This window comes from Phaseolus vulgaris, chromosome 8, assembly GCF_000499845.2.
Source record: "Phaseolus vulgaris cultivar G19833 chromosome 8, P. vulgaris v2.0, whole genome shotgun sequence".
Lineage (NCBI taxonomy): Eukaryota > Viridiplantae > Streptophyta > Magnoliopsida > Fabales > Fabaceae > Phaseolus > Phaseolus vulgaris.
Window position 1 is genome coordinate 55,795,964 of NC_023752.2, and position 27,810 is coordinate 55,823,773.

General features: G+C 32.7%; 3 protein-coding genes across 4 annotated transcripts; all 3 read left to right on the forward strand.

The window, feature by feature from the left end:
* The first annotated feature begins 1,707 nt into the window (after nucleotides 1–1,707).
* Nucleotides 1,708–12,987, forward strand: LOC137823412 (abscisic-aldehyde oxidase-like). Of its 2 annotated transcripts, XM_068628531.1 has the most exons (11): nucleotides 1,708–2,073; nucleotides 2,459–4,153; nucleotides 4,644–4,903; nucleotides 5,014–5,223; nucleotides 5,391–5,609; nucleotides 6,078–7,043; nucleotides 7,569–7,664; nucleotides 7,848–7,946; nucleotides 8,397–8,586; nucleotides 9,004–9,270; nucleotides 12,852–12,987. In XM_068628531.1, the coding sequence occupies exons 1-10, from the start codon at nucleotides 1,926–1,928 to the stop codon at nucleotides 9,219–9,221; spliced, it is 4,101 nt and encodes a 1,366-aa protein (XP_068484632.1). In that variant the 5' UTR covers nucleotides 1,708–1,925; the 3' UTR covers nucleotides 9,222–9,270; nucleotides 12,852–12,987. The 2 variants fall into 2 exon arrangements, with proteins under 2 accessions (XP_068484632.1, XP_068484631.1); XM_068628530.1 differs by lacking the exon at nucleotides 12,852–12,987 and having other exon boundaries at nucleotides 9,004–9,356.
* Nucleotides 12,655–21,550, forward strand: LOC137823413 (abscisic-aldehyde oxidase-like). Its single transcript, XM_068628532.1, has 10 exons — nucleotides 12,655–12,987; nucleotides 13,362–15,056; nucleotides 15,720–15,979; nucleotides 16,090–16,299; nucleotides 16,451–16,669; nucleotides 18,138–19,103; nucleotides 19,599–19,694; nucleotides 19,868–19,966; nucleotides 20,376–20,565; nucleotides 21,059–21,550. The coding sequence occupies exons 1-10, from the start codon at nucleotides 12,840–12,842 to the stop codon at nucleotides 21,274–21,276; spliced, it is 4,101 nt and encodes a 1,366-aa protein (XP_068484633.1). The 5' UTR covers nucleotides 12,655–12,839; the 3' UTR covers nucleotides 21,277–21,550.
* A 2,024-nt stretch (nucleotides 21,551–23,574) lies between these two features.
* Nucleotides 23,575–27,582, forward strand: LOC137825516 (uncharacterized). Its single transcript, XM_068631198.1, has 10 exons — nucleotides 23,575–23,721; nucleotides 23,871–24,110; nucleotides 24,305–24,509; nucleotides 24,832–24,922; nucleotides 25,009–25,154; nucleotides 25,527–25,770; nucleotides 25,970–26,074; nucleotides 26,167–26,349; nucleotides 26,425–26,629; nucleotides 26,944–27,582. The coding sequence occupies exons 2-10, from the start codon at nucleotides 23,891–23,893 to the stop codon at nucleotides 27,426–27,428; spliced, it is 1,884 nt and encodes a 627-aa protein (XP_068487299.1). The 5' UTR covers nucleotides 23,575–23,721; nucleotides 23,871–23,890; the 3' UTR covers nucleotides 27,429–27,582.
* The last annotated feature ends 228 nt before the right edge of the window (nucleotides 27,583–27,810 follow it).

Consider the following 27,810-nt stretch of genomic DNA (forward strand, 5'->3'; position numbering starts at 1 on the left):
ATTGTCTGACTCTTCCACTCAAGTGGCAAACTAACCCTGAAAGAAGCATCATCACCTAAAGCAATCATGTATATGTGACACTTATCTAGGGCACAATCGAAAACATGTCAAAATACCTTACAATCCAAGTTCTTCCATCTAAATAAAGTGGAAATGATGTATTAAGATAAACAACCTCTTATAAATAGTCCAATGAAACTTAGAAGAAAGGAGAATTAATTAGTGGGAAACATCCATCATATTAATAAAGGGAATCTAGCATACCAAAACACAAGTCACATCTACCCTATGTGCTATAAAAATTATAATTACAATTTCACTTATCTATATAACTTGCTTAATCAAACTTAAACTTTCAACTTCACTACTTTCACAAGAAGACGGGGCATGTACATAAAATACTGTGATTAATAATTTAAAGATCATAGACAAACAAAGATTCATCTTTATCACATGCAAAACCTTAACCTTGGGCATGCATCTTTTCTCATGAAATCAACTCAAGAAAAAATAAAAATAAAGAGAAACTTACTCAAAAGTTATTCATGCAAAACTCTCTACCAAAATCTCTAAAGTGGACTTGAACCTATTTTAAAAATTTAGAGGGAAAATAAAAAAATATTCTAAAGAGATAATATTTTATGTAAAATAAATGTTAAAGTTAACTTTTCTATTTATAAATTTTTTAATTAAATATTCTAAGTGTGACAGTTTTATGCAACTATTATAAGTTTTATTTTTTTTAACTTTCACGTTAACGTTTAAATATTTAAAATATTTTTTCATAATAACTATAATCCATTAGTTTTTACCATTTTTTTTTCTATTTTTTACACTCAAATTTTTAGACTAGTTTTTCTTTTAAATATTTGAAGTTCGATTGTAGGATATTAGATTAATTTACTATTTTTTTATTGAGTTCTATCCTGATCGAGAAAAATGGGGTACATTCACACCTTCTTCTTCATTGATGACAATCACATCAATAATCAATAATAAAATATGACAATTTCATCTTATCTCACTTCTCTATCCTTATCTTGTGTTTCTCTATATTTTTCTTTTCCAAAATATTTATAATAATTCATAATTAATGTCCCCAAAAGATTTATTCCAAATTCCTATACAATTTTTCTAGTAGTTTGTTTGGCCATGACAGCAACTAGAAAGCCTACTCCAGTTTTTCTACTAATCACTCAATTATTTAATTACTTACATAATTCTCTAAATAATGTTATTTCAAGTGGGTAGGTATGTAATTGAGAAAATTAAACACAGTATCATTTATTACGTTGAAAGAAATACAAGAAGAGTCAACATAAAAATAAAAATGTAGGAGTAACTTTAGCTAAATTGTATTAACCGATAGTAATTTTTATAATTTTCCTCTTATTATTTATTTTTTAATAAAAAAAACACACCACAAATATATAATAAGACAAAATATTTTATAAAAAGCATCTTGAAGAATACAGTGGAATATTTTATTTTGGGATCTCCGAATGAGTTGAATAATTTTGTTTTGATAATCTGAAGGTCATAAACGGGGGACCAGGAAGAGAGTGCAAGACATGTATCACATGTTTCCACGTCGATGCAGTGTTTTTTTTAGTATTGAACCTATTGATAATGTTTTTCTTTAAAATATACTAGATTTAATATATTAAAAAATATTCTTAATATATTTTGAAAAATAAAATGAAGACAACACTGAACAAAAGTCCAATGGAGAATCCAAATTCATGTTATCACTGAAGAAATGACAAGGAAACAAAAAAGAGGTAGCTAAACGATGAGGAGTGTTCTCCAACACTTTTGAATTTTACACTGTGATGTGAAGAAAGATATATACTTACAAACTCACACATCATAAGAGTTTAAAGTCCTCTTGTCTTGCTGAAAACTGATATAACAGTTCCTCGACTATGGAACTGCAGAAGACTCCAACAAGTTTGGTTTTTGCTGTTAATGGTGAGAGGTTTGAGCTCTCCCACGTGGACCCATCAACTACCTTGCTCCATTTTTTACGCACTCGCACTCGTTTCAAGAGTGTAAAACTCGGTTGTGGTGAAGGTATCTATATCTATATCTATCTATGTATACATATATGGTTCTATGTGTTCGACAATCTTTGTTTTTTTTTGTTTTTCAATGGTTTAGTTGAAAGTTGTTGTGCCCTTGTAGGATGCATGGTGTTTCAGTTTTTGCGGTTGTTTATTCTTTGTTTCTGCTTACTGTCAATATATAGATTACACTTGAGCTATATCTTTTCAGTAAAGATATTAGTTCAGGATTAGAGTTACATCACCTTTATCTTTAGGATGTTGTCCTAATTATAGTGGTTGTCTTGTACACGGACGAATAAAATAGGATCCAATAGTTATTTCAGAGTAATTTGATATACTCTGTTTGTTTCTGTATTGGTTGGTACTTGATGTTTAGACATGGTTGGTTTCAGGGGGTTGTGGTGCTTGTGTAGTTTTAATCTCCAAATATGATGCTGTGCTTGAACAAGTTGAGGATTTTACTGCAAGCTCTTGTCTCACACTACTTTGCAGCATACATGGTTGTTCAATAACAACTAGTGATGGAATTGGAAATTCTAAAGAAGGATTCCACCCAATTCATGAAAGATTTGCAGGATTCCATGCCACTCAATGTGGCTTTTGCACTCCTGGAATGTGTGTTTCCCTCTTTGGAACACTTGTCAATGCTGAAAAGACCGACCGTGCAGAGCCACCGGATGGCTTCTCAAAAGTGACTGTTAGTGAGGCTGAGAAAGCTATTGCAGGGAACCTTTGTCGCTGTACTGGATACAGACCAATTGCTGATGTCTGCAAAAGCTTTGCAGCTGATGTTGATATGGAGGATTTGGGGTTCAACTCGTTCTGGAGAAAGGGAGAGAACAAGGACTTGAAGATTAGTAGGTTGCCTCGATATGACCGTAATCAACTGAATAGTAGATTTCCTACGTTTTTGAAGGAAATCAAGCATGATGTGTTCTTGGCTTCTGAGAAGCACAGTTGGCACCGACCTATTAGTCTAACTGAGACTCAGAGTTTATTAAAGTTAAACAATTCCAATGGAACACGCATAAAAATTGTAGTTAGTAATACAAGTATGGGATATTACAAAGATAAAGAAGTCTATGATAAGTATATTGATCTAAGTGGAATTTCTGAGCTTTCAAATATCAGAAAAGACCGAACAGGGATTGAAATTGGAGCAGCAGTGACAATATCTAAAGCTATTGAAGCACTGAAGGAAGATATCAGAAGTGAGTTTCTCTCAGATTATGTAATGATACTTGAAAAGATTGCTGATCATATGAGCAAAGTTGCCTCTGGATTTATCCGGAACACAGCCAGTGTAGGTGGCAATTTAGTCATGGCACAAAGGAATAATTTTCCCTCGGACATTGCTGTAATACTTCTTGCTGTAGATGCAATGGTTCACATTATGACTGGTGCACAATTGGAGTGGTTGACACTGGAAGAATTTCTGGCAAGACCAGCCTTAGGTTTGGAAAGTGTGCTTTTAAGCATTAAAATTCCTAGTTTAGAACACAATCAAAGTGAATCATCAAAACCAAGAAGTAGCTTCCTCTTCGAAACATACCGAGCTTCTCCAAGGCCCCTTGGAAATGCTCTTCCCTACTTAAATGCTGCTTTCCTGGTTAAGGTGTCTCCCTGCAAGGATTCTGGTGGAACTGTGATAGATACTTGTAGGCTGTCTTTTGGTGTTTACGGGAGTAAGCATGCAATCAGAGCAAAAAAAGTTGAAGAACTTTTAGGTGGAAAACTTTTAAGTTCTAGCGCTCTGTACGATGCTGTCAACTTGATTACAGCCACTATTGTATGTCAAGATGATAACGCAATCACAGCTTATCGTTCAAGTTTGGCTGCTGGTTTTATTTTTCAGTTCTTTAACCCTCTTATTGACAGTCCTGAAAGAATAAGCAATAGTTATTTGAACGGAAACAATAATGATCCTTTTGCTGAGGATCTTGAATTAAAAGTCAGTGAGAAGAAGGTACCTCGTGACAAAATTCCAACTTTACTAACATCTGGCAAGCAAGTCCTTGAAGCAGGCTGTGAGTATCATCCTGTTGGTGAGCCAATCGTGAAATCTGGAGCTGCACTACAAGCTTCAGGTGTGTTTTGTATCATTTAAGTTTTAAGTTGATTTACTGACTGCTGTCTTTTCTTTGCATTTCTATCAACGTTTCAGAGTAGTAAACTAAAATATTTACATACAAAGTTGGGACCTTTTTGTATTAAAGAAATAACTGTTCTCCATGCTCTGGGTTTTGATGAATTGTGTATCCATATTTTGCATCTTATAGTCTCTGGGTACCTTGTAACTATTGTCGAGATAACTATGCTAAAAGTTCCAATTTCCAGGTCATAAAAACGTGTTCCAAATGCTTTCGGTTATGATGAATGCTGCATCCATATTCTGCATCTTAAAGTCTCTGGTTTCCTTCTAACTATGCTCAAAATTTCACTTTCATGGTCACGGACTAGTTTTTATGTGTCTTATTTTATCCTGTTTCGATGCCTGTGAATTATGACTTTTCATGTTTAGTTGTTTAAATTTATGTTCAGTAACACAAGTACATATTTGTGAATAATCACTTATAGGTGAGGCTGTGTTTGTGGATGACATTCCATCACCATCAAATTGCTTACATGGAGCATACATTTATAGTGCTAAACCTTTAGCAAGGATAAGGAGTATAAAACTCACGCCTGAGTTGCAACTGGATGGAGTAAGGGATATCATTTCAAGTAATGACATTCCCAATGGTGGGGAAAACATTGGATCTAAGACTATATTTGGGATCGAACCTCTATTTGCAGAAGAAAAAGCCAGATGTGTTGGTGATCGCCTTGCCTTTGTTGTGAGTTCTTAATCCCTCATTGTGATCCAACAATGTATAAGCTTATTTTTCCTTTCTTTGGAGATTGATATGATAATACCACCATTTTAGTCACTGAATGGCTTCTTCAGGTTGCAGATACTCAGAAAGTTGCAGATATGGCTGCAAACTCGGCTGTTGTTGATTATGATACTGAAAATCTTGAGCCACCTATTCTATCCGTTGAAGATGCTGTTCAAAGATCCAGCTTTTTTGAAGTTCCTCCATTTCTCGATCCAAAACATGTTGGTGATATATCAAAAGGAATGGCTGAAGCAGATCACAAGATTCTTTCTGCTGAGGTACATTGCTATATGTTTATTTCTTTTATTTGTTTTCCCTCATTCTCTCATTTCACAACTTTGTGCGCCGTGGTTTCAATAAAATGTTTAAGTTTGCTCCTGAATGTTTAAATGGTTATGCTGAAAAAACATTCATTGTTATCCATCTTATTTGATGTGAAATACAGATGAAACTTGGGTCTCAATACTATTTCTATATGGAGACACAAACTGCACTTGCTGTTCCAGATGAAGACAATTGCATTACAGTTTACTCCTCAAGTCAATGCCCTGAATCTATTCATTCTACTATAGCAAGATGCCTAGGAATTCCTGAAAATAATGTTCGTGTAATTACGAGAAGGGTTGGGGGTGGTTTTGGTGGAAAGGCCATGAAGTCCATACCTGTAAGTATTGAGTTATGTTTTAATATTTTGAAAATCTTATTCATTACTACATCTCTTTCACTTTTTTTCATTATAATTTACCAATAAATATTGTAGAGTGTAAACATGAAGCTTCAAACTTCTGTCGTTTGGAGAAGTCACCAACAATTTTCCTTAGAAATATACTATGTGCTCTTGTTGAATTTTCTGAAACAGTACAAAATATTTACCCAGTGGATTATGAATAAAATCTTGTGTCATTTGTAACATCATCTTTCAAAATATCCAACTTTGATGCTTCTTTCAATGTGGCTATATCCATTGTATGTTGTATGATATAACTGTTAACGAACGATTAGAATAAAATGTCTTTGTACTTCTCTGATTCTATTGTACGATTGCAGAAAAGATTCACCAATTAAGAAGTTAAATATGAAAATTATACGTGCATGCATGTGTGTGTATATTACTAACGATTAGATTTTGCAGGTTGCCGCAACATGTGCACTGGCAGCACATAAATTACAGCGTCCAGTTAGGATATATCTAAATCGAAAGATAGATATGATAATGGCTGGAGGAAGGCATCCTATGAAGATAACTTACAGTGTTGGATTCAGGAATGATGGTAAGATTACAGCATTGGAACTTCAGATTTTGGTCAATGCTGGGATCTATGTGGATGTAAGTGCAATTATGCCACATAATTTAGTTTTTGCACTTAAAAAGTACGATTGGGGTGCACTAGCTTTTGATATAAAGGTATGCAGAACAAATCATCCTAGTAGATCTGCTATGAGGGGTCCTGGGGAGGTGCAGGGATCATTTATTGCTGAAGCTATTTTAGAAAATGTTGCAGTTACACTTTCAATGGATGTAGATTCTGTCAGAAGCATTAATCTTCACACGCACAAAAGCCTTCAGTCGTTCTATGAGAAGTCTAGTGGTGAACCTTATGAGTATACCTTGCCTTCAATATGGAGTAAGTTGGCTGTTTCTTCAAACTATGATCAGAGAACCAAAATGGTGAAAGAGTTTAACAGGATTAACACTTGGAAGAAAAGGGGAATTTCTCGAGTACCAGTTGTGATTCAACTGACTCTGAGACCAACCCCTGGAAAAGTAAGTATTTTTTCAGACGGGTCTGTGGTGGTTGAAGTTGGAGGAATTGAATTAGGTCAAGGTCTTTGGACAAAGGTGAAACAGATGGCTGCATATGGTCTCAGTGCTATTCAATGTGAAGGAACTGAAGGTCTCTTTGATAAAGTACGGGTTGTACAATCTGATAGTGTGAGCCTGATTCAAGGAGGCTTCACTGCTGGGAGCACTACATCAGAGTCAAGTTGCGAAGCAGTTAGGATTAGCTGCAACATCTTGGTCGAGAGACTAAAGCCTCTTAAAGAAGAACTGCAGGAGAAAATGGGCTCTATCAACTGGGATACCCTTATTATTCAGGTAGCTACTATAAATAAAGTATAACACCTCAATTTTGAACATTGATTGATTTTCCTTTCAGTTATCTTCACGAATGTGGGAGGAATTTCTCCGAAGATAAAACCAGTTCTCTTCATAATCATGTTGTAACATGAAGCAATTGGCATTTTAACTATTTTTTCTCTTTGTGATCATCCATATGGGGAGACTATTTTATGATTGAAGTTCGCTAATGACTTTTGAAGGTTTTGAAACTTTGTTTTTCTGTTCACATTGATGCATGTATATATTGGTATTTGTAATTTTGATGTATAGCTTCAAGTTTTTCTTGTTAAGGTCTTGGAGTATGTAGTACGGAAAAAGGCACATTGGCACTTAAGCATTCTCATAATTTGTGAGATCATGGTTAACTCCTTTTAATTAAGAGAATTATTCAGAGAATTAAATGTGGAAATGGAGTTGAGAGAATATAATTTCTTCTTATTTTCCTAGCCCACGAGCATAAAATTTTAATTACCATGTTACTGACAATTTATTAACATACAGGCAAACCTGCGAGCTGTGAACTTATCAGCCTCTGCATTGTATACACCCAGTAATGACTCCACCAGTTACCTTAATTATGGTGCTGCAGTAAGTGAGGTTAGTTGTCTTTTTTCCTATGCATATCTCAAATCAAAATGGTATTTTCTTAAGTCCACTGGTAGTCACTACTTCTCTAGAATGTTAAGTGTTTGTGTCATATTTACACACAAACCAAGTTACTGAAGTAACTGAGCCAACTTATCTCATATGCCATGCTAAATAATGGAAATTTTTTCTCAGGTGGAAATTGATCTTCTGAATGGAGAAACCAGATTTTTGCAAACAGATATTATTTATGATTGTGGACAGAGTCTAAACCCTGCTGTGGATTTAGGACAGGTAAGTTGACTACATACTTGCTATGCATGCTCAGCCATAACAAAAGGAATAAACAGGAGTTGGGCCCAAAAAAAGTTTGTATTAATACAGCCTCTCACATCATGGCTCTCTGGGAGTGGAGAAAGGAGAAAGAATTGGGAAACAATTACCTATGCTATAAATTAAATTCAATATTCTAAGAGGGAAAAGCTAGAATCAACTCCTGTTCACTTTGCTAAATAGTTTTTAAGTTTGATATTTTGTTAACAACCAAGATCAGAGGTTGAGGAGCCTTGTTAAGAACAAAGAGTCTTCAACTCCTTATGCTAAAAATATCTTGCCAAGAACCAATTCAACCAAGAACCTGAGATATTAAGTAGAGGTCCTATAAGATGTCTGTGGTCTCTTACAAGTTACAGTTATTCCACTATGAATGTTTATCCTTCTTAACAAAACACTCCTTTCCTGCAGATTGAGGGAGCTTTTGTCCAGGGCTTAGGATTTTTCATGCTTGAAGAATACGAAACAAATCTCGATGGTTTGGTGTTGCAAGACAGCACTTGGAACTATAAAATTCCTACTGTAGACACTATACCTATGCAGTTTAACATTCAAATCCTCAACAGTGGGCACCACCAGCATCGTGTTCTCTCTTCAAAAGGTATGACAGAAAAACCTGTTCATGCATTGATCTTATTTATTTTTCCTCATGAATGCAAGTCAGTCATACATGAAAAGGGGAGTTTTGTGATTCTGTCATTGATTCATTATTCTAGCAGTTACATTCCAAAATCTAGTGATGAAGACAGAAAAAATGTGTTAACCATATATTTTGTAGTGCAAACTTACTAGTTAAATAGCAGTAGTTTGAATACAGATTCATGTAACACCTCTATAGAATATATTGTAAAAAGTAAAAAGTTTGGTATCAAGCATAAGGATTGAAGTGGATGAAAGAAGTAATATTGAGTTCAATTTCATCTGCATATAGTTTGGATGTTGCAGCCCATGTTTTATTTTAGACTGTTAATAAAATTGAGAAAGCTTCAGTGTTAAAAAATGAAATTTGTTGGTGCAGCTTCTGGAGAGCCGCCACTGCTTCTAGCAGCCTCCATTCACTGTGCCACAAGAGCAGCAGTGAAAGAAGCAAGAACACAGCTTCTTTCATGGAGCAACCAAGATGGAGAAGATTCAACATTTCAGTTGGAGGTCCCTGCAACCATGCCTGTGGTGAAAGAACTCTGTGGACTTCACACTGTACAAGCATACTTGAAATGGAAAATGAGCAACAAGTAAAAAGGTTAACTAGGTCTGCAATAATCTTGCTCACTTGTGACAGTCACAGGTTTGAAGGATTTCTTCCCATGAATTGTTAGATAATAAATTAATTGATTGGAAATAATAAAAAATAAAATGTATTTCTATTTGAAAGCAATCATATTTAATTAAAAAGTATAACAAATATGTCTAACAATAAAAATATAAAATTTGAAAAAAAAAATAACTTTACCATGTTTAGAAATTTTTATTTTTATTTGTCAAAATAAATTCAGACACAGAGCTTTGGGAAAGTTTTAAAACAAACCATATTTTTAAACTAAAAAATAAAACATGAATATTTAAATAAAAATATAAGTTCTATCACATAAACTTCAATTGGTTTTTTATATGAGATTTTTATTTACATTTAACTTTAGTTTTTTAAAAATATATGTTTTTTAACTCTTATAAAATAAATGAGTTTTGATTTTTGTTTTTATATTTTTTTATTCTTCATCTTATAAAATTGTAACTAAGTAATTTTAATCTTTAATACTCATATAAAGGATAAATAAATAAGATATTTAAAAATAAATAAATTTTATATACAGATATTAAATCATTGTAATATATCACATTAATGCTTGAGACCACTTAAAATGTTCACTTGAACTTTTGTTAGATACATAATTAATTAATAAATGTTATATAAAACTAAACATAAAAAAAAGGCATTTCAAATTTGAAAAATTACTAAATACCAAGAAAAATACCCGTATTGAAATCAAAACACACACTCGTCTCATGACTAATATTATATTTAAGTTTTTTTTAATTTCATATTTTTCGAGTGAGTTTTTGTCATTTAATTTTTTTTATAAAACTAATATCTTGTTTTATCATTTTACTTACTTATCTTGTCTCTATTATTAAGAAATGTGAAATTTTATAATTAATATAACAATTAATAAAAAATAATAAGTGATTTTTATTACTTTCTTTAAAGATATGATATTGGTGAAGACGATTACTTCATCATAATGTAAGTGTAGTAGAGAAACATTATAAACTTATTATTTGACATGTTTTCAGTAATAAAAATCACTTTTCGTTTTTCATTAACTATAATGTCATCTTATCTTAAAATTTTACAATTTTTAATACATTAAAACAACTTATATGATAATAATCACATTATTTAATTAATAAAAAAACATAACTATCTCAACTGAAAAATATAATAATTTTAAATATGTAATAAAATAAAATATTTTAATATATACTCAATTAAAAATAATCAAATTTACAATAAACAAAAATCTTAATTTTAATATCGATCAATTTTTAAATTAATCAATTATTTAATCATATTAAATAAATAAATAAATAAATAAAATAATTAACAATTGATGTTGACTTATACACACTAGAAAAATATTAATGATTTATATTAATGTTAGATAAAATCAGAAATAAAATTAATGATAATCATGGTAACCTATGGTTAACAAACGTGCTGCTAATTAATGATAACTATTTATTGATATTAAATAGTTTAATGTAGAAAATAAAAAGCATTAATTATAATAATAATAAAAATTTAATGTTTAATTAAATAATAAATGTAGATAATAAAATTAGCTATTTAAAAAAGATTTAAATAAATTTTAAATACTTTATAAATTTGGATATTTTGAATTAAATTCAATTACAAATTTGTTAATGCTTAAAATATTTTTGTAAGTAAATAGTCCGTCCAATGTAATAATTATATTGATATATTTCATTTAGTATATTAAAATAAAATAAATTAAAAACTGTGATAATACATAAACTTTACAATTTTATTAATTTTATTTGAATTCGGTCAAGTAACCTTGTACACTCCTTTTAAATGGTGTGTCGGATACTTGTAGTGAACTGTTCAATTTAAAAATATTTGTTAAATTTCTAACAATTTTATTATGATTCTAACCTAATTTTAAAAAGAATTAAAAATTCAAACTTTATTGTATAAATTATTATTATGATTATAAAAATTCACTTGTTTGATTATCACATCTGTTTAATAAAGGAGAAAATTAACGAGTTAATAAATGTTAAGATGAAATATATCAATAATTATTATACTGATTATTTATCTATTTTTTTATTTTAATCTGAGTATCATGTTGTTTAAGTTTTTTTTTTAGGATGATATAAATATTGTTTTCGTTTTTTCATCTCTAATTCGAAGATCAACTTCTGTCATCATTTCTATATTTTTCAAATTTTTTCGCCAAAAAATCTGCTTTTTTTTAAAACGAGTTAACTCACAAGTTGGAAAAAAAATAGGATTAACTTTTTTTACCAAATAAATTTTTTAAATTAAATATCTTGTAAATTAATTTTTTTAATAGAAACATTTAATATTATCTTTATCGGTGTCAGTGAGTTTTTTTAAAATTGAAACACGTGTTACACTGTTTACAATGTTGAGTAATAGTGTAATACATATAAAAATATTTCACTTAAACATTAAATATAATAACATAAACAAAAATATTTGTTTTATGAACTTAATTTTATAATGATTATTAAAAGTAAAAGGATAATGTCATGAATTAGGCAATAAAATAATATTCAATTATATATAATGATTAATGATAAATATGAATAGTGGTTGGTCTTTAGGCTAATCAACTTAATTAGAATTTAGTATCTTAAAATCTATATTTGATTATTTAATCTATCATATATAAACTATTCGGATTACAACACACTTTAAATAATTATTTTCATAATAAACTATAATTTTATATAATTTATTACAAAATTAAAAAAAATATTATATCAAAAGTAAAATTTAAAATTACTTTTGACTTAAATTAAAAAAACTTTACTAAGATAATAGCATCTTTGTCATGTCGCATAGGAAGAAGGTTCAATAATTCAGAATTGATCCTTCTTATCCAGAAAACCAGATTTTATTCCTTCAAAAGCCTATTGATATAATTTTATTCATTTATTTCTAAAAGATATTTGTAAACTCAGGGTCCTCTTTGATGATAATATAGTAGTTTGAAAAATATAAGACTTAATTAAATTTTAAATAACTTATAAAAGCATTTTTAATTAACAGAATTTATTTTATTAATTGTTTTAAATATTTTTCTATTCTTATAAAAATTTTATGGTCTGATATTATTTTCATCTTTAGTTGATAGTTGATGTGAAGAATAAAATATTATGTGATCTATTCACAGTATAAAAAATACATAATAAACTGAAAAATTAATTTAAAATATTTAAATTTGTGAAATATGAGTTTTGTTTTAATTTCTTAATATTTTTATTTTTTTCTTATTTTTTAATAATATTTTTTATATGATAAAAGATTGTTGTTAGTTGATTTGATGTGATGTTAGTAGAAAAACTTTTTATATAAAAAAATTAATTAATTAATTTAGTAAAAAAAATATGAAAGAAAATGGGACCAGAGTATCTTTTCCAAATGTTGTCATGTCAGTCTCAAGCAGTTGACTATGTTATAAAGAGAGGTTGATCACTACGGAATGTTTACTCTCACAACACAACACAACTCACACACATTGTAATAGTTTAAGGTTCTCTTCTGTTCTGTTACTGAAAACTGAAACACGAGTTGCTGAAATTATGGAACTGCAGAAGACTCCAACAAGTTTGGTTTTTGGTATTAATGGTGAGAGGTTTGAGCTCTCCCATGTTCATCCGTCAACCACTTTACTAGAATTCTTGCGTATTCACACTCGTTTCAAGAGTGCCAAGCTTGGCTGTGGTGAAGGTACATGCATCTCTGTCGTTCTCTGCGTTCAACCATTTTTTATCTACTGAAGGTCATGGAGTTTATTCATTCGTTTGCTTCATTGCCGAATTAGTTTTAGAGCTGTTCCCCTTCATAGGTGTATTTGAATTTCCGATCTTTTTTATTTTTTATTTTTGCCTTTCAATTTCTGTAAGCTTGGTATTTACTGTAGGGATTCATCTTTTCCTTTTTTTTTTGTCTGTAAGATTAATCTTGGACAAGTGTGATTTTAATGTTTCATCTTATTTTTCTAGTGGTCTACTCATGAAGATGAAGGAGAAGGTGTTGGCTTTAAGTAGTCCTAATTATTGTTTTCAATCTGGTACTTGATGTTTTGAAATGGTTGGTTTCAGGGGGGTGTGGTGCTTGTGTAGTTTTAATCTCCAAATATGATGCTGTGCTTGAACAAGTTGAGGATTTTACTGCAAGCTCTTGTCTCACACTACTTTGCAGCATACATGGGTGTTCAATTACAACCAGTGAAGGCATTGGGAATACTAAAGAAGGATTCCACCCAATTCATGAAAGATTTGCAGGATTCCATGCCACTCAATGTGGCTTTTGTACACCTGGAATGTGTGTTTCCCTCTTTGGAACTCTTGTCAATGCTGAAAAGACCGATCGTGCAGAGCCACCAGATGGCTTCTCGAAAGTAACTGTTAGTGAGGCTGAGAAGGCCATCGCAGGGAATCTTTGTCGCTGTACTGGGTACAGACCAATTGCTGATGTCTGCAAAAGCTTTGCAGCTGATGTTGATGTGGAGGATTTGGGGTTCAACTCGTTCTGGAGAAAGGAAGAGAACAAGGAGTTAAAGATTAGTAGGTTGCCTCGATATGACCGTGGTCAATTGAGTAGTAGATTTCCTACGTTTTTGAAGGAAATCAAGCATGATGTGCTCTTGGCTTCTGAGAAGCACAGTTGGCACAGACCTACTAGTCTAACTGAGCTTCAGAGTTTATTAAAACTAAACAATTCCAATGGAACACGGATAAAAATTGTAGTTAGTAATACAGGTATGGGATATTACAAAGATAAAGAAGGCTATGATAAGTACATTGATCTAAGGGGAATTTCTGAGCTTTCAAAGATCAGAAAGGACCGAACAGCGATTGAAATTGGAGCAGCAGTGACGATATCTAAAGCTATTGAAGCACTGAGAGAAGATCTCAGAAGTGAGTTTCTCTCAGATTATGTAATGATACTTGAAAAGATTGCTGATCATATGAGCAAAGTTGCCTCTGAATTTATCCGGAACACAGCCAGTGTAGGCGGAAATTTAGTCATGGCACAAAGGAATAATTTTCCCTCGGACATTGCTGTAATACTTCTTGCTGTAAATGCAATGGTTCACATTATGACTGGTGCACAATTTGAGTGGCTGACACTGGAAGAATTTCTGGAAAGACCAGCCTTAGGTTTGGAAAGTGTGCTTTTAAGCATTAAAATTCCTAGTTTGGAACACAATCAAAGTGAATCATCAAAACCAAGAGGTAGCTTCCTCTTCGAAACATACCGAGCTTCCCCACGGCCCCTTGGAAATGCCCTTCCCTACTTAAATGCTGCTTTCCTGGTTAAGGTGTCTCCATGCAACGATTCTGGTGGAACTGTGATAGATACTTGTAGGCTGTCTTTTGGTGTTTACGGGAGTAAGCATGCAATCAGAGCAAAAAAAGTTGAAGAACTTTTAGCTGGAAAACTTTTAAGTTCTAGCGTTTTGTACGATGCTGTCAACTTGATTACAGCCACTATTGTATCTCAAGATGAGAACACAAAAACTGCTTATCGTTCAAGTTTGGCAGCAGGTTTTATTTTTCAGTTCTTTAACCCTCTTATTGACAGTTCTGATAGAATAGGCAATGGTTATTTGAATGGAAATAATAATCATCCTTTTGCTGAGGATTTTGAATTAAAAGTCAGTCTGAAGAACGTACCTCATGACAAAGTTCCAACTTTACTAACATCTGGCAAGCAAGTCCTTGAAGCAGGCTGTGAGTATCATCCTGTTGGTGAGCCAATTGTGAAATCTGGAGCTGCACTACAAGCTTCAGGTGTGTTTTGTATCATTAAGTTTTAAGTTTTTTCACTGACTGCTGTCTTTTCTTTGCATTTCTATCAAATTTCAGAGCAGTAAACTAAAATATTTACATACGAAGTTGGTACCTTTTTGTATTAAATTCCATTTCCTTTGAAGTGAGTCTTAGTGCTATTATAAGATTGTAAAGCTTGTGACCTTGGTGATGAAATTTTTATGTCTCACAAACAGCCTCTCAACTACGATGGTTAATTTGTATACATCTTAGCCTCTCTCGATCCTGTAAATGGATGAGAGTCTCAAAATCAGTAAGTTAAAAAAATAACTGTTCTCCATGCTCTTGGTTCTGATGAATTGTGTATCCATAATTTGCATCTTATAGTCTCTGGTTATCTTATAACTATTGTCGAGATAACTATGTTAAAAGGTCCAATGTCCAGGTCATAAAAACTTGTTCCAAAATGCTTTTGGTTCTGATAAATTCTGCATCCATATTTTGCATCTTAAAGTCTCTGGTTTCCTTAACCATGCTCAAAAGCTCACTTTCATAGTCACAGACTAGTTTGTATGTGTCTTATTTTATCCTGTTTTGATGCCTGTGAATTATGACTTTTCATGTTTAGTTGTTTAAATTTATGTTCAGTAACACAAGTACATATTTGTGAATAATCAAATATAGGTGAGGCTGTGTTTGTGGATGACATTCCATCACCATCAAATTGCTTACATGGAGCATACATATATAGTGCTAAACCTTTAGCAAGGGTAAGGAGTATAAAACTCACGCCTGAGTTGCAACTGGATGGAGTAAGGGATATCATTTCAAGTAATGACATTCCCAATGGTGGGGAAAACATTGGATCTAAGACTATATTTGGGATCGAACCTCTATTTGCAGAAGAAAAAGCCAGATGTGTTGGTGAACGCCTTGCCTTTGTTGTGAGTTCTTAATCCCTCATTGTGATCCAACAATGTAGGAGCTTATTTTTCATTTGTTTGGAGATTGATATGATAATACTACCATTTTAGTCACGGAATGTCATCTTTAGGTTGCAGATACTCAGAAAGTTGCAGATTTGGCTGCAAACTCAGCTGTTGTTGATTATGATACTGAAAATCTTGAGCTTCCTATTCTATCCGTTGAAGATGCTGTTGAAAGATCTAGCTTTTTTGATGTTCCTCCTTTTCTGTATCCAAAACATGTTGGTGATATATCAAAAGGAATGGCTGAAGCAGATCACAAGATTCTTTCTGCTGAGGTACATTAGAATTTATTTGTTGCTCTCCTTTGTTTCCCACTTCCTCTCATTTCGTGCCTTTGTGCTCCTTGGTTTCCTAGGCAATGTTGAAGTTTGCTCCTGAATAATTACTGTTTAAATGGTTATGCTGAATAAAATATGTGAACTACAGATGAAACTTGGGTCTCAATACTATTTTTATATGGAGCCACAGACTGCACTTGCTGTTCCAGATGAAGACAATAGCATTACAGTTTACTCTTCAAACCAATGCCCTGAGAATACGCATTCTATTATAGCAAGATGCCTCGGTATTCCAGAAAATAATGTTCGTGTAATTACAAGAAGGGTTGGGGGTGGTTTTGGTGGAAAGTCTATAAAAGCCATGCCTGTAAGTATTTATAATTCTTTGAAAATATAACTTTATTTTATCTCTATTGTTTTTTTCATTGACTAACTAATAAATTTTGTAGAGTGTAGACATGAACTTTCATCTCCTGTTGTAAAGGAAATACACTAATAATGTGAAAGAAAAGAAAAGAATGTGTCTATAGTCATTCCACTTATGTTATTTATATATTATATTCAGCAATCTGGAGACGTCCTTCTATTGTCTTTGACAATGGTTTTGTTTATTAAAGCAACCATTTGCTCTTGAAATGTGTATTTTGAATGTAATAAATTAGAAATTGAATTCTTCTCTTGGATAAAAAATTAATGTTAAGTGGGAGGAAGGGTAAAAAGTTGTCAGATAAGCAAACGAAACAAGACAGAAGAAAATATTAAAACATTAGGTGAAAAGATCCTCTTTGATAAGCTACTATCCCAATTGTTAGATGTGTTTTACAATATGGGCCTAGGCCCTTACTCAGATTTTCGGGTTAAAGTATGGTTACACCTTTTCTCCAGTCAACAAGATGGTCTCTATCAAATTATTTTTAGCCATAATTGTTTTTTGATGTTGCCTCCTCTATCAGTTGGATGTAAACAATGTCTTCCTACATGGTGATTTAATAGAGGAAATTTATATAGAACAACCTCTTGGTTTTGTTGATCAAGGGGAATCTTTCGACTTGGTTTGTCATCTCCGCAAATCTTTATATGGTATATCGTCATTCTATTGTTGGGTGTATCTACCTAGTAGTGTATGTTGATGACTTTGTTCTTACATGTAGCAATCACCATGACATTTTACAAATAAAACAACACCTTTGTCATCATTTTTAGACAAAAGACCTTGACAAACATAAATATTTCAGAAGTATACATTGGATATTTTAAAGGAGACTGGACTAATGAATTCCAAGTCCCTTGACGCACCTATAGATCCCAATGCTAATGCTCAAATAGTTACTTAAAGAATTGAGATTAGGGAAGGTTACATCCAAATTTACTACCAAAGACTAAAGACTTATTTGTGCATGAGATTTCCACTTAGTGGAGTCCAAGGAGGGTAGTTGTATGAAGCCTTACCCTTGTAAGCAGAGAGGTTTTTTTAAATTTGAATCCATGGCCTCTGGAAATTTCATGTCCAAAGACTGCTTGGTTGTTAGGAATTATAGCTACTTCCCCTAAAATTATCCCTAAGTGTCAAAGGAAACCAAGAAAGAACAAAGGGTGCAATGAAATCTTTATTATCGAACAGGAAGTACAGTATCCTTACCTAGGCAAATCTCCTTCTACTGAGCCTGAGGTCTAGGGTCTCATTTCTACAAAATTTCTAACTAACATACAACTGATTCCCTCTTATTTTGTAACAGTAGCTACCCACTTCCTTACTAATTCTCTCAAATTCTCTTATATACGAAAATTTATATGTCTTCGTGTGTGTGTGTAGTACTAACAATTGGATCTTGCAGGTTGCCACATCATGTGCACTGGCAGCACATAAATTACAGCGCCCAGTTAGGATATATCTAAATCGAAAGACAGATATGATAATGGCTGGAGGAAGGCATCCTATGAAGATAACTTACAGTGTTGGGTTTAGGAATGATGGTAAGATTACAGCACTAGAACTTCAAATTCTGGTCAATGCAGGGATATATGTGGATATAAGTGCAGTAATGCCACATAATGTAGTTTCTGCACTTAAAAAGTACGATTGGGGTGCCTTAGCTTTTGATATAAAGGTATGCAGAACAAACCATCCCAGTAGATCTGCTATGAGGGGCCCTGGGGAAGTGCAGGGATCGTTTATTGCTGAAGCTATTATAGAAAATGTAGCAGCTACACTTTCAAAGGATGTAGACTCTGTCAGAAGCATTAATCTTCACACATACAATAGTCTTCAGTCATTCTATGAGTACTGTCATGGTGAACCTCACGAGTATACCTTGCCTACAATATGGAATAAGTTAGCTGTTTCTGCAAACTATGACCAGAGAACCAATATGGTGCAAGAGTTTAACAGGATTAACACATGGAAGAAAAGGGGAATCTCTCGAGTACCGGTTGTGTTTCAATTGATTCAAAGACCAACTCCTGGAAAAGTAAGTATTTTTTCAGACGGGTCTGTGGTTGTTGAAGTTGGAGGAATTGAACTGGGTCAGGGTCTCTGGACGAAGGTGAAACAGATGGCTGCATATGCTCTTGGGGCTATTCAATGTGATGGAATTGGAGGTCTCTTCGACAAAATACGGGTTGTACAATCTGATAGTGTGAGCTTGATTCAAGGAGGATTCACTGCTGGGAGCACTACATCAGAATCAAGCTGCGAAGCAGTTAGGCTTAGCTGTAATATCTTGGTAGAGAGGCTAAAGCCTCTTAAGGAAAACCTGCAGGAGGAAATGGGCTCTGTCAAGTGGGAGACCCTTATTCTTCAGGTATCTACTATAATAAATTTAAAGAGCTTAGTTTTAAACATTGATAGATTTTCCTCTCAAGGAATTCTCGTTCTCATCATGGGAGGAAGTTCCCTTGAGATAAAATTGGTTCTCTTCATAATCATTCTGTAAAAATGAAGCAAGTGGATCTGTAACTGTTTCTCTCTTTATGATCCATATAGATAGATTATTCATGATTGAATTTCACTACTGTTTGCCTTAAGGTTTAGAAACTTTTTTTTTTCTAATTTATATCGATGAATGTATATTGGTATTTGTAATTGTGCATAGGATGTATTGCTTCAGGGTTTTCCCGTTAAGTTCTTGTAGGTACTCAGTGTTCTCATAATTTATGGGATCATAATTAACTCCTTTCAATTAAGAAAGTATTAGGGGAGTGCTCTGGAAATGGAATTAAGTATAGAGAACTTCTTATTTTCCTAGTCCACAAGCATAATATTAATTACCACGTTGCTGACAATTTATTGAATACAGGCATACATGCAAGCTGTGAACTTATCAGCATCTTCATTTTATGCACCCAGCATGAGCTCCATGAGTTACCTTAATTATGGTGCTGCAATAAGTGAGGTAGGTTGGTCTTACTTTTGGTTTTCTGTACACATTTCAAATCAAATTGATATTCTTTTCGAGTTCACTGATAGTTACTTCTCTTGAATGTAAGCACTAATGTCATATTTTCACATAAGCCATGTTGTAGAATGTAAGTACTGATATTCTAAATGATGGAAATTATATCTCAGGTGGAAATAGATCTTCTGAATGGTGAAACCAGATTTTTGCAAACAGATATTATTTATGATTGTGGACAGAGTCTCAACCCTGCTGTGGATTTAGGACAGGTAAGCTGACTACATATTTGTTATGCAAAGCCAACTCTAATCATGGAATAACACAATACAATAGTTCGAGGCCCAATAATAGGTTTTATTAACACGGCCTCTCGCATAAAGGCCCTCTGGGAAGTCAAGAGGAGACTAAGAACTGGCACACTTTTCCTTCCTAAAAAATTACAGTTAATTATTAGAAATGGAAAAGGCAAGAATCAACTCCTGATAACTTTCTGATACCTTGTTAAGAAACACCAAAGAGGCTTTAATTCCTTTAGCCAAAAATATCTTGTTAAGAACAAACTCAACCAAAACGCTTGAGAATTTAGTTGGAGATCTTGGAATGTTAAAAGTTACAAATACTGTTCAGTTGTTCAACTATGTGTGTGTATTCCTCCTAATCATATAACACATCCTGCAGATTGAAGGAGCTTTTGTCCAGGGATTGGGGTTTTTCATGCTTGAAGAATACGAAACAAATCTTGATGGTTTGGTGTTGCAAGATGGCACTTGGAACTACAAAATCCCTACAATAGACACTATACCATTACAGTTTAATGTTGAAATCCTCAACAGTGGGCACCACCAGCAACGAGTTCTCTCTTCAAAAGGTATGACTAAATCACAAAAAATCTGTCAGTGCATTGTTCTTATCTATTTATTGTCCTCATGAATGCACATCACGTGATGAAAAGGAAGTTTTGTGAATTCTCCTCCATTGATTCATTATCAGTTCATTCTAACTGTTAATTCCAAAATGTTGGGATGAAATGAGCAAATATTTGTTAACCATATACTTGTTGTGGCGTAAACTAACTAGTTAATTAGTGTAGTAGCTTGAATATGAGATACATGTTATAGTTATACATCTAGAGCAGGAATTAAAAAAAAGGTTTGGTATCAAAGCTAAGGTGGAAGTGGATGGAACTGAATAATCAATTCAATTTCTTCTGCATAATAGTTTGGGGGGAAAATTGTGGTTATAACTTGTAGGCATGCTGCAGCCTATTTTTTATGTTAGAATCTTAATAAGATTGAGAAAGCTTCACCTATTCCTGTTTGAAAATCTAATATGAAAAAAAAAATTGAAATTTGTTGCTGCAGCATCTGGGGAGCCACCATTAGTTCTAGCAGCTTCCATTCACTGTGCCACTAGAGCAGCAGTGAAAGAAGCAAGGAAACAGGTTCTTTCATGGAGCAACCAAGATGAAGCAGATTCAACATTTGAGTTGGGGGTCCCTGCAACCATGCCTGTGGTAAAGGTACTCTGTGGACTGGACAATGTTGAAAGATACTTGAAATGGAAAATGGGAAGGACATAATACTGTTGAATATCCTAGATTAGTTAGAAGAATAATTTTATTCTATCCATTTTTCAGTCCTTCTGGTAAAAATTTAAAATAAGTTGAGTTTTTATTATTTTATTTCTCATGATGATCATGCTAGTGCAAAACTTGCAATTTTTTCTTATGTTCACAATAAGAAACACAGGCTATTTCTTGTGGGGCAGTTTTTGCTGCAAGAATAAGGTATATCTGGACAGTAATGTACTTTAGTTATGCATAAAGTGCTTAAAGTGATGTGCATTGCTTTATCGGTATAAACATGTTTTAATTTATAAAAACTAATTTATGTAGAAATTAATTTTAAAATTTATAAAAAATAATTTTATTTGAGAAATGGTCTGTTTCTTAAAAGGAACATGTTTGCCGACAAAATTTTATTCTGCAATATGTTATTTTGTAAGGACTACCTTTTTTATTACATGTACGAAGTTCACCAAATTCTGCATGATGAGATTCATCCATATTAATTTGATAATAAATGCTGCATCTGCATCATAAGCAATGTGTCAAACACTGGTAACAGATAGCATTTCTTTTAGTTTATATTACATTTTAAAGATGAATATATGAAATATTGCATTATATTCCTATACTTTAAACATCCTTTTATCCAATTTTTATCTCTAAAATCGAAATAGATTTATGGTTTGGTTATATTTTTAATTATTTGAATTTAAATTATGTGTTGTGGTAGTTTCAAGTTTTTAGTTAATTAAATTTTCTTTTTTCAAAATTAAGTAGGTTTATACACTCATCTAAAAAATGCATTTTTATTTTTTTAAGCCATTTTGAACAGATAGAGGTTTAGTGGTTCTGGTGAGTTCAGTCAATCTAAATTTCTAACTCACTTATTCACTCACCATACAATAATGTTTTAGTATGAATCATATATATAATTTCTATTTATTTAGTTACACACCATGACCTTAAACCATTATTTTTATCACATACTAAAGTTTATCATCTCATTAATGAGAATCAATTACTTAATTATGACTAATTTTTTATGTGATCTTTTGGTAACATATAAATAACTGACATAAGAAAATCACCTTAAATATCATGTTTAAATGTTTATAATTGCATTGTTCCTTTGTTAGTTTCTAACTTTGAGAGGTTGGAGTCATGATTTTCATTATTATCTACAACGTACGAGCAACTTAATCATCTTATCTTATGTTAGTATCCTTAAAATATTTACAACTTAAAGCATTTAAATTATCATTTATTCAAAAGCTCATTCATTCCATCAATTTTGTATTAGAATTTTTTACGGGATACAGGAGATAAATCTTATATTAATAGGTTATGAACAAATAATACAAGAGATCATGATATAATTTTATCTTAATAATTCGTTAATAATATGTGATTGTATTTTTTAATATGTCCCAACTTTTTTATTTTTAATTAGTGCACAACTTTTATTTTATACTTAAATTCCTAACATTTTTTTCATTGAAAGGAATATGTTTATGATCATTTTAAAAATACATGTTCTATATTTTCGCACATGATTATGAATGAAAAATTTGGGATGTAACCACGCAAAAATAAAATGAGATTAATCATAATTAAATAATAAACATTATTTGAAACAAAAGAAATAATTTTAGCATAAAAAAATACCATTTTACGAGTGCCTTCTCTGGTACTCATTTGTTTGTATGTTAACATCAGAAGCAAATATTAGAAACACAGCCTGTAATTGTACTGCAACAAATCACTCACAGCTGCCCTGCAATATCAGGAAAAGGTATATGCAAATAAAATAAAATAAAAATAAGTAAAAGTAGATATATAAATAAATAAAAGAGAAATTAAAAGTTTTAGTTTAAGAGAAGTATATAAAAGAAGAAGAGAGAAAGAAAATTGAAATAAATAAATAAAAATAAATATTGATTTTTATCAATTTCAAAATTATTTTTCCTCTCAATCCCATAAAAACAAACCATCTTAGCTTACTTCTAGTTACACAAAATTATTCCATCTCGTAAATCAAACAAAATTTTAGTCTCATACTAAATTATTAAGTGATTCCATGATTATTATTTATTATAATTTCAGTTAATTTCTATATTCTCTCATTCTAAAATAATAGTAGTTTAAAGTTTTTCAAGAACAACAATAAATAATAAGTGTATGTTTGTCTTAATAAATTCTTATTTTTATATATTACAAATACAAACATTGATATAATTGATCTGAGAAATAAAATTAATATTTTTGCTGAAAATGGGAATATAAGTTAATTTATAAGTTTAGAAAAATAAAACTACTGGTATTTATGATCATGAGTATCTTATAATTTATCCTGAGAACTGCACAAAACACATTAAGACACCTCACTCTCAAACCCACTTTGTTATCTCCATTCAACTTCTTCCTTTCAGCTTCTTCACTTCAGTGCCTGAAGTAGTGGTAACCTTCTTAATGCCATTAACTATGCTCCATTTCATGTGTTTAGAAAACTACATGTTTTTCACTTGCTTCATATGCATGTCAAATAATGGAATTCACATCTTATGGCTATTGTGAAAATATCTCAACTACATGCTGATTATATACAGGTTCAACTTCAAGTGTTGAAATGGGGGCAATTGCAACACCCCTTGTGGTTGTTCTTCTATTTTGCTGCCTAGTTTCTGTTTCACAAGCAGAATACTTGAAGTACAAAGACCCAACACAGTCACTGAATGTTAGAATCAAGGACTTGCTGAAGCGGATGACCCTGGAGGAGAAGATAGGTCAAATGGTGCAGATTGAACGAAGTATTGCCACCCCTCAAGTGATGAAGAAGTACTTCATTGGTAAGCTCTCACCCAATCTCTGAAAAACTACCAGTGCCTTATATGCTACTATACTATGCATGGTGGTTAGTAATGTTTTTCTATTTTCCTCATATAATAAGTGTATGAGTTGTTGGATATAAGGGGTATAACAGTGTTTGCAATTATGGAGGTGACATTATAGAAATACATGTGATGTGATGATTGATGGGCAGGGAGCGTGCTGAGTGGGGGAGGCAGTGTTCCAGAAACAAATGCATCTGCTGAGACTTGGATCCAAATGGTGAATGGGATTCAGAATGGATCTTTGTCTACCCGCCTTGGGATTCCAATGATTTATGGCATAGATGCAGTTCATGGCCACAATAATGTCTACAAGGCCACCATCTTTCCTCACAATGTTGGGCTAGGAGTTACCAGGCAAGTATGCATGATATACTTAATGAGTAGTCATGGTCATTTTCTTTTGTGACAAGATAACTTTTTTTGTTTGTAATTTGAAGACCTTGGTTTTCAAATGCTAATGGTGCCGTATGCAGTTGAAAGCCATATTTCAACATGTTGACATTTTCACTACACCCTTCAATTATTATCCTCCATTCAATGATAAACCAAATTGAACTATAGGAATTCATTATTGGGACATTTTAGATCTTTAAAATGAATTATTATTTCATTTTTATCTCTTCTCACTACCTTTCTTCTTAGCTGAATACATAAACTAATTATATAATGCTAATAGGGATCCAGTGCTGATAAAGAAGATTGGAGATGCAACTGCCCTTGAAGTTAGAGCTACTGGAATTCAGTATGTTTTTGCTCCATGCATTGCGGTAATGTTGATGATTCCGTTCCTTTTACATCAAGTAAAAGTTTAACATTGATCAAATGTATGTTTGGTAACCTTTTTCTTCCATAGGTCTCCAGAGATCCTAGATGGGGGCGTTGCTATGAAAGCTACAGTGAGGACCCTGAGATTGTTAAAGCAATGACTGAAATTATTCTTGGTTTGCAAGGAGACATCAGTGGAAATTCCAGAAAGGGGGTTCCCTATGTTGCTGGAAAGTAAGATTCTTAATAGTAGCTTGAGTTCAGTGTGAACCATTTGGTTAATTGATCATCCTAAACTTTTTAAATACTTCCATAGTTCCATGCACATATGTTGGATGGTAATAATCACTCTGTTCCTTCTCACCTCTTGTTTATAGTTTATTGTTGTTAAAAGATTTTCTGTGTTTGTAAATTATTTTAAGCTTTTGTTCTGTTTTTTTTATGCAAAAGCATTGTATTATTGTCTTTAATTGTATTTATGCAATTTTCTTTAAGATTTTGGGTTCTGGAATTTCTGTGTAAAATTTTGTGAGTTTTGCTTCTACAAAAAGTGTTACATTATTTAAACTTGAATATTGTTTCAACATTGTAATTAATTTGACACAGGAACAAGGTGGCGGCTTGTGCTAAGCATTATGTAGGAGATGGTGGCACATCCAAGGGCATTAATGAGAATAATACTTTGATCAGTTATAGAGGATTGCTTAACATTCACATGCCTGCATATCATGACTCCATCCTCAAGGGGGTTTCAACAGTAATGGTCTCCTACTCTAGCTGGAATGGCAAGAAGATGCATGCCAATCATTTTCTTGTCACTGATTACCTCAAGAACAAACTGAAGTTCAGGGTAACAAATAAAACTTATTTGATTAGTCTCTAATAAAGCAATTGAAGTGTACTTTTGGTTCTTTTAATTTACATTACATGTGATTTTGGTTTCTCAAGTTTCGTTTTTTACCTATTTTTAAATATATAAGAAAAGATCTTCCATCAAATTCAATGAGTAAACATGCAGTTTCTGATGTAGTCTTTTTGGCATTTTTCAGGGTTTTGTCATATCAGATTGGCTAGGCATTGACAGGATTACTTCTCCTCCTCATTCTAACTATTCGTACTCTATTCAAGCTGGTGTTGGTGCTGGAATTGACATGGTAACAAAAGAAAGAAATTTTTTATGACTTTTGTGACTGATATTTAGTATCATGACTTTTTCATTTATATCTACGTTTACATTATTTTACAGATCATGGTTCCTTTTAATTTCACTGAATTCATTGATGTGCTGGTTTATCAAGTAAAGAACAATATTATCCCTGAAAGTAGGATTGATGATGCTGTGGAAAGAATCTTAAGAGTAAAATTTGTCATGGGCCTATTTGAGAATCCACTTGCTGATCCAAGCCTGGTGAATCAACTTGGTAGTGAGGTATATTTCCAGAAGGATGTACTTTTAATATCTTTCAAATGAATATTTTTTTATGAATTACTGTGCCTTGAACAGGAGCATAGACAGTTAGCAAGGGAAGCTGTAAGAAAATCTCTTGTGTTGCTAAAGAATGGTAAATCTGCTGAGAAGCCTCTACTTCCCCTTCCCAAGAAAGCTGCAAATATACTGGTGGCAGGAAGCCATGCTGACAATTTGGGTTATCAATGTGGAGGATGGACAATTACCTGGCAGGGGCTTGGTGGCAATAATCACACAGTTGGTAAGCCAACACGCTTAATTTTGGTGTAATAATGTATATTTTTAAGGTAAGAGGCCTTGGTATACGATATAATGTGTTTCAAATAATCAAGAAGGGTTTTGGGTGTTAAAAAGGTAAGAGTATGGTGTGAAGTTTCAACAAACCACCGGTGCCAATGTAATTTGCCCAAAACATTAACTCTTAACCATCTAAAACCTGCATGGATAAGCATGTAAAACATTCATACACACTGCAACTTGGATTATCTGATTATGGTTTTCTTTTTGTAGGATATTTACGGTTTATCTGACAAAAAAATATCACTTTCCTAACAGGTACAACAATCCTTGATGCTGTAAAACAGACAATTGATCCTGCTACTAAAGTTTTCTACAAGGAAAGTCCTGACTCCACCTTTGTCAAGTCCAACAACTTTTCTTATGCCATAGTCATTGTAGGTGAACCCCCTTATGCAGAAACACTTGGTGATAGCTTGAATCTAACTATAGCTGAGCCAGGTCCAAGCACCATTACCAATGTATGTGAATCTATCCAATGCGTGGTAGTTCTCATCACTGGCCGTCCAGTAATGATTCAGCCATATCTATCAAAAATAGACGCTCTTGTGGCTGCATGGCTTCCAGGAACTGAAGGCCAAGGTGTCGCTGATCTTCTATTTGGTGATTATGGATTCACTGGCAAGCTGGCAAGAACATGGTTCAAGACAGTTAACCAACTTCCAATGAATGTTGGTGATAAATATTATGATCCTCTCTTTCCATTTGGATTTGGCTTATCTACAAATCCCACCAAGCACTAAAACAATATTTGAGATTACTACTCAAGTCTCACGGCTCCTTTTCACCAAGGAGATTCTGAATTGTCTTCGGCAAGTGAATGATCACACATGTATGTTTGTAATGAAAACCTTAGAGAAACTTAGCACTAGAAAATAAAATTTACTGTTTTGACAATTTTATCTTATGAATTTAACATTATAGTGTGCTCGGATAAGTAAATAAAAGTGTTGATTGCAAAGGATAGAGATGAAACAAAACAAAAAAAATAGCTGTGATTTTTCAACTTGACAGATTTAAAGTGCAGTTCTATATACACTTCTCACTCACAACACAAGTAGAACAACTTAATCACCAAGAAATTTCAACCACATAAGTTACCATTCCAATTCTACAAGGTCCCTT

Excerpts from the sequence above, each read along its gene's own strand:
- LOC137823412 (XM_068628531.1), top strand. The coding sequence starts at position 1,926 with ATGGAACTGCAGAAGACTCCAACAAGTTTGGTTTTTGCTGTTAATGGT. Across the intron at positions 7,947-8,396 it reads CTGCTGTGGATTTAGGACAG|ATTGAGGGAGCTTTTGTCCA; the intron begins GTAAGTTGACTA and ends CCTTTCCTGCAG. Across the intron at positions 8,587-9,003 it reads TCGTGTTCTCTCTTCAAAAG|CTTCTGGAGAGCCGCCACTG; the intron begins GTATGACAGAAA and ends TTGTTGGTGCAG.
- LOC137823413 (XM_068628532.1), top strand. The coding sequence starts at position 12,840 with ATGGAACTGCAGAAGACTCCAACAAGTTTGGTTTTTGGTATTAATGGT. Across the intron at positions 12,988-13,361 it reads CAAGCTTGGCTGTGGTGAAG|GGGGGTGTGGTGCTTGTGTA; the intron begins GTACATGCATCT and ends GGTTGGTTTCAG. Across the intron at positions 16,670-18,137 it reads AGTCTATAAAAGCCATGCCT|GTTGCCACATCATGTGCACT; the intron begins GTAAGTATTTAT and ends TGGATCTTGCAG.
- LOC137825516 (XM_068631198.1), top strand. The coding sequence starts at position 23,891 with ATGGGGGCAATTGCAACACCCCTTGTGGTTGTTCTTCTATTTTGCTGC. Across the intron at positions 24,510-24,831 it reads GTTGGGCTAGGAGTTACCAG|GGATCCAGTGCTGATAAAGA; the intron begins GCAAGTATGCAT and ends TAATGCTAATAG. Across the intron at positions 25,155-25,526 it reads GTTCCCTATGTTGCTGGAAA|GAACAAGGTGGCGGCTTGTG; the intron begins GTAAGATTCTTA and ends AATTTGACACAG.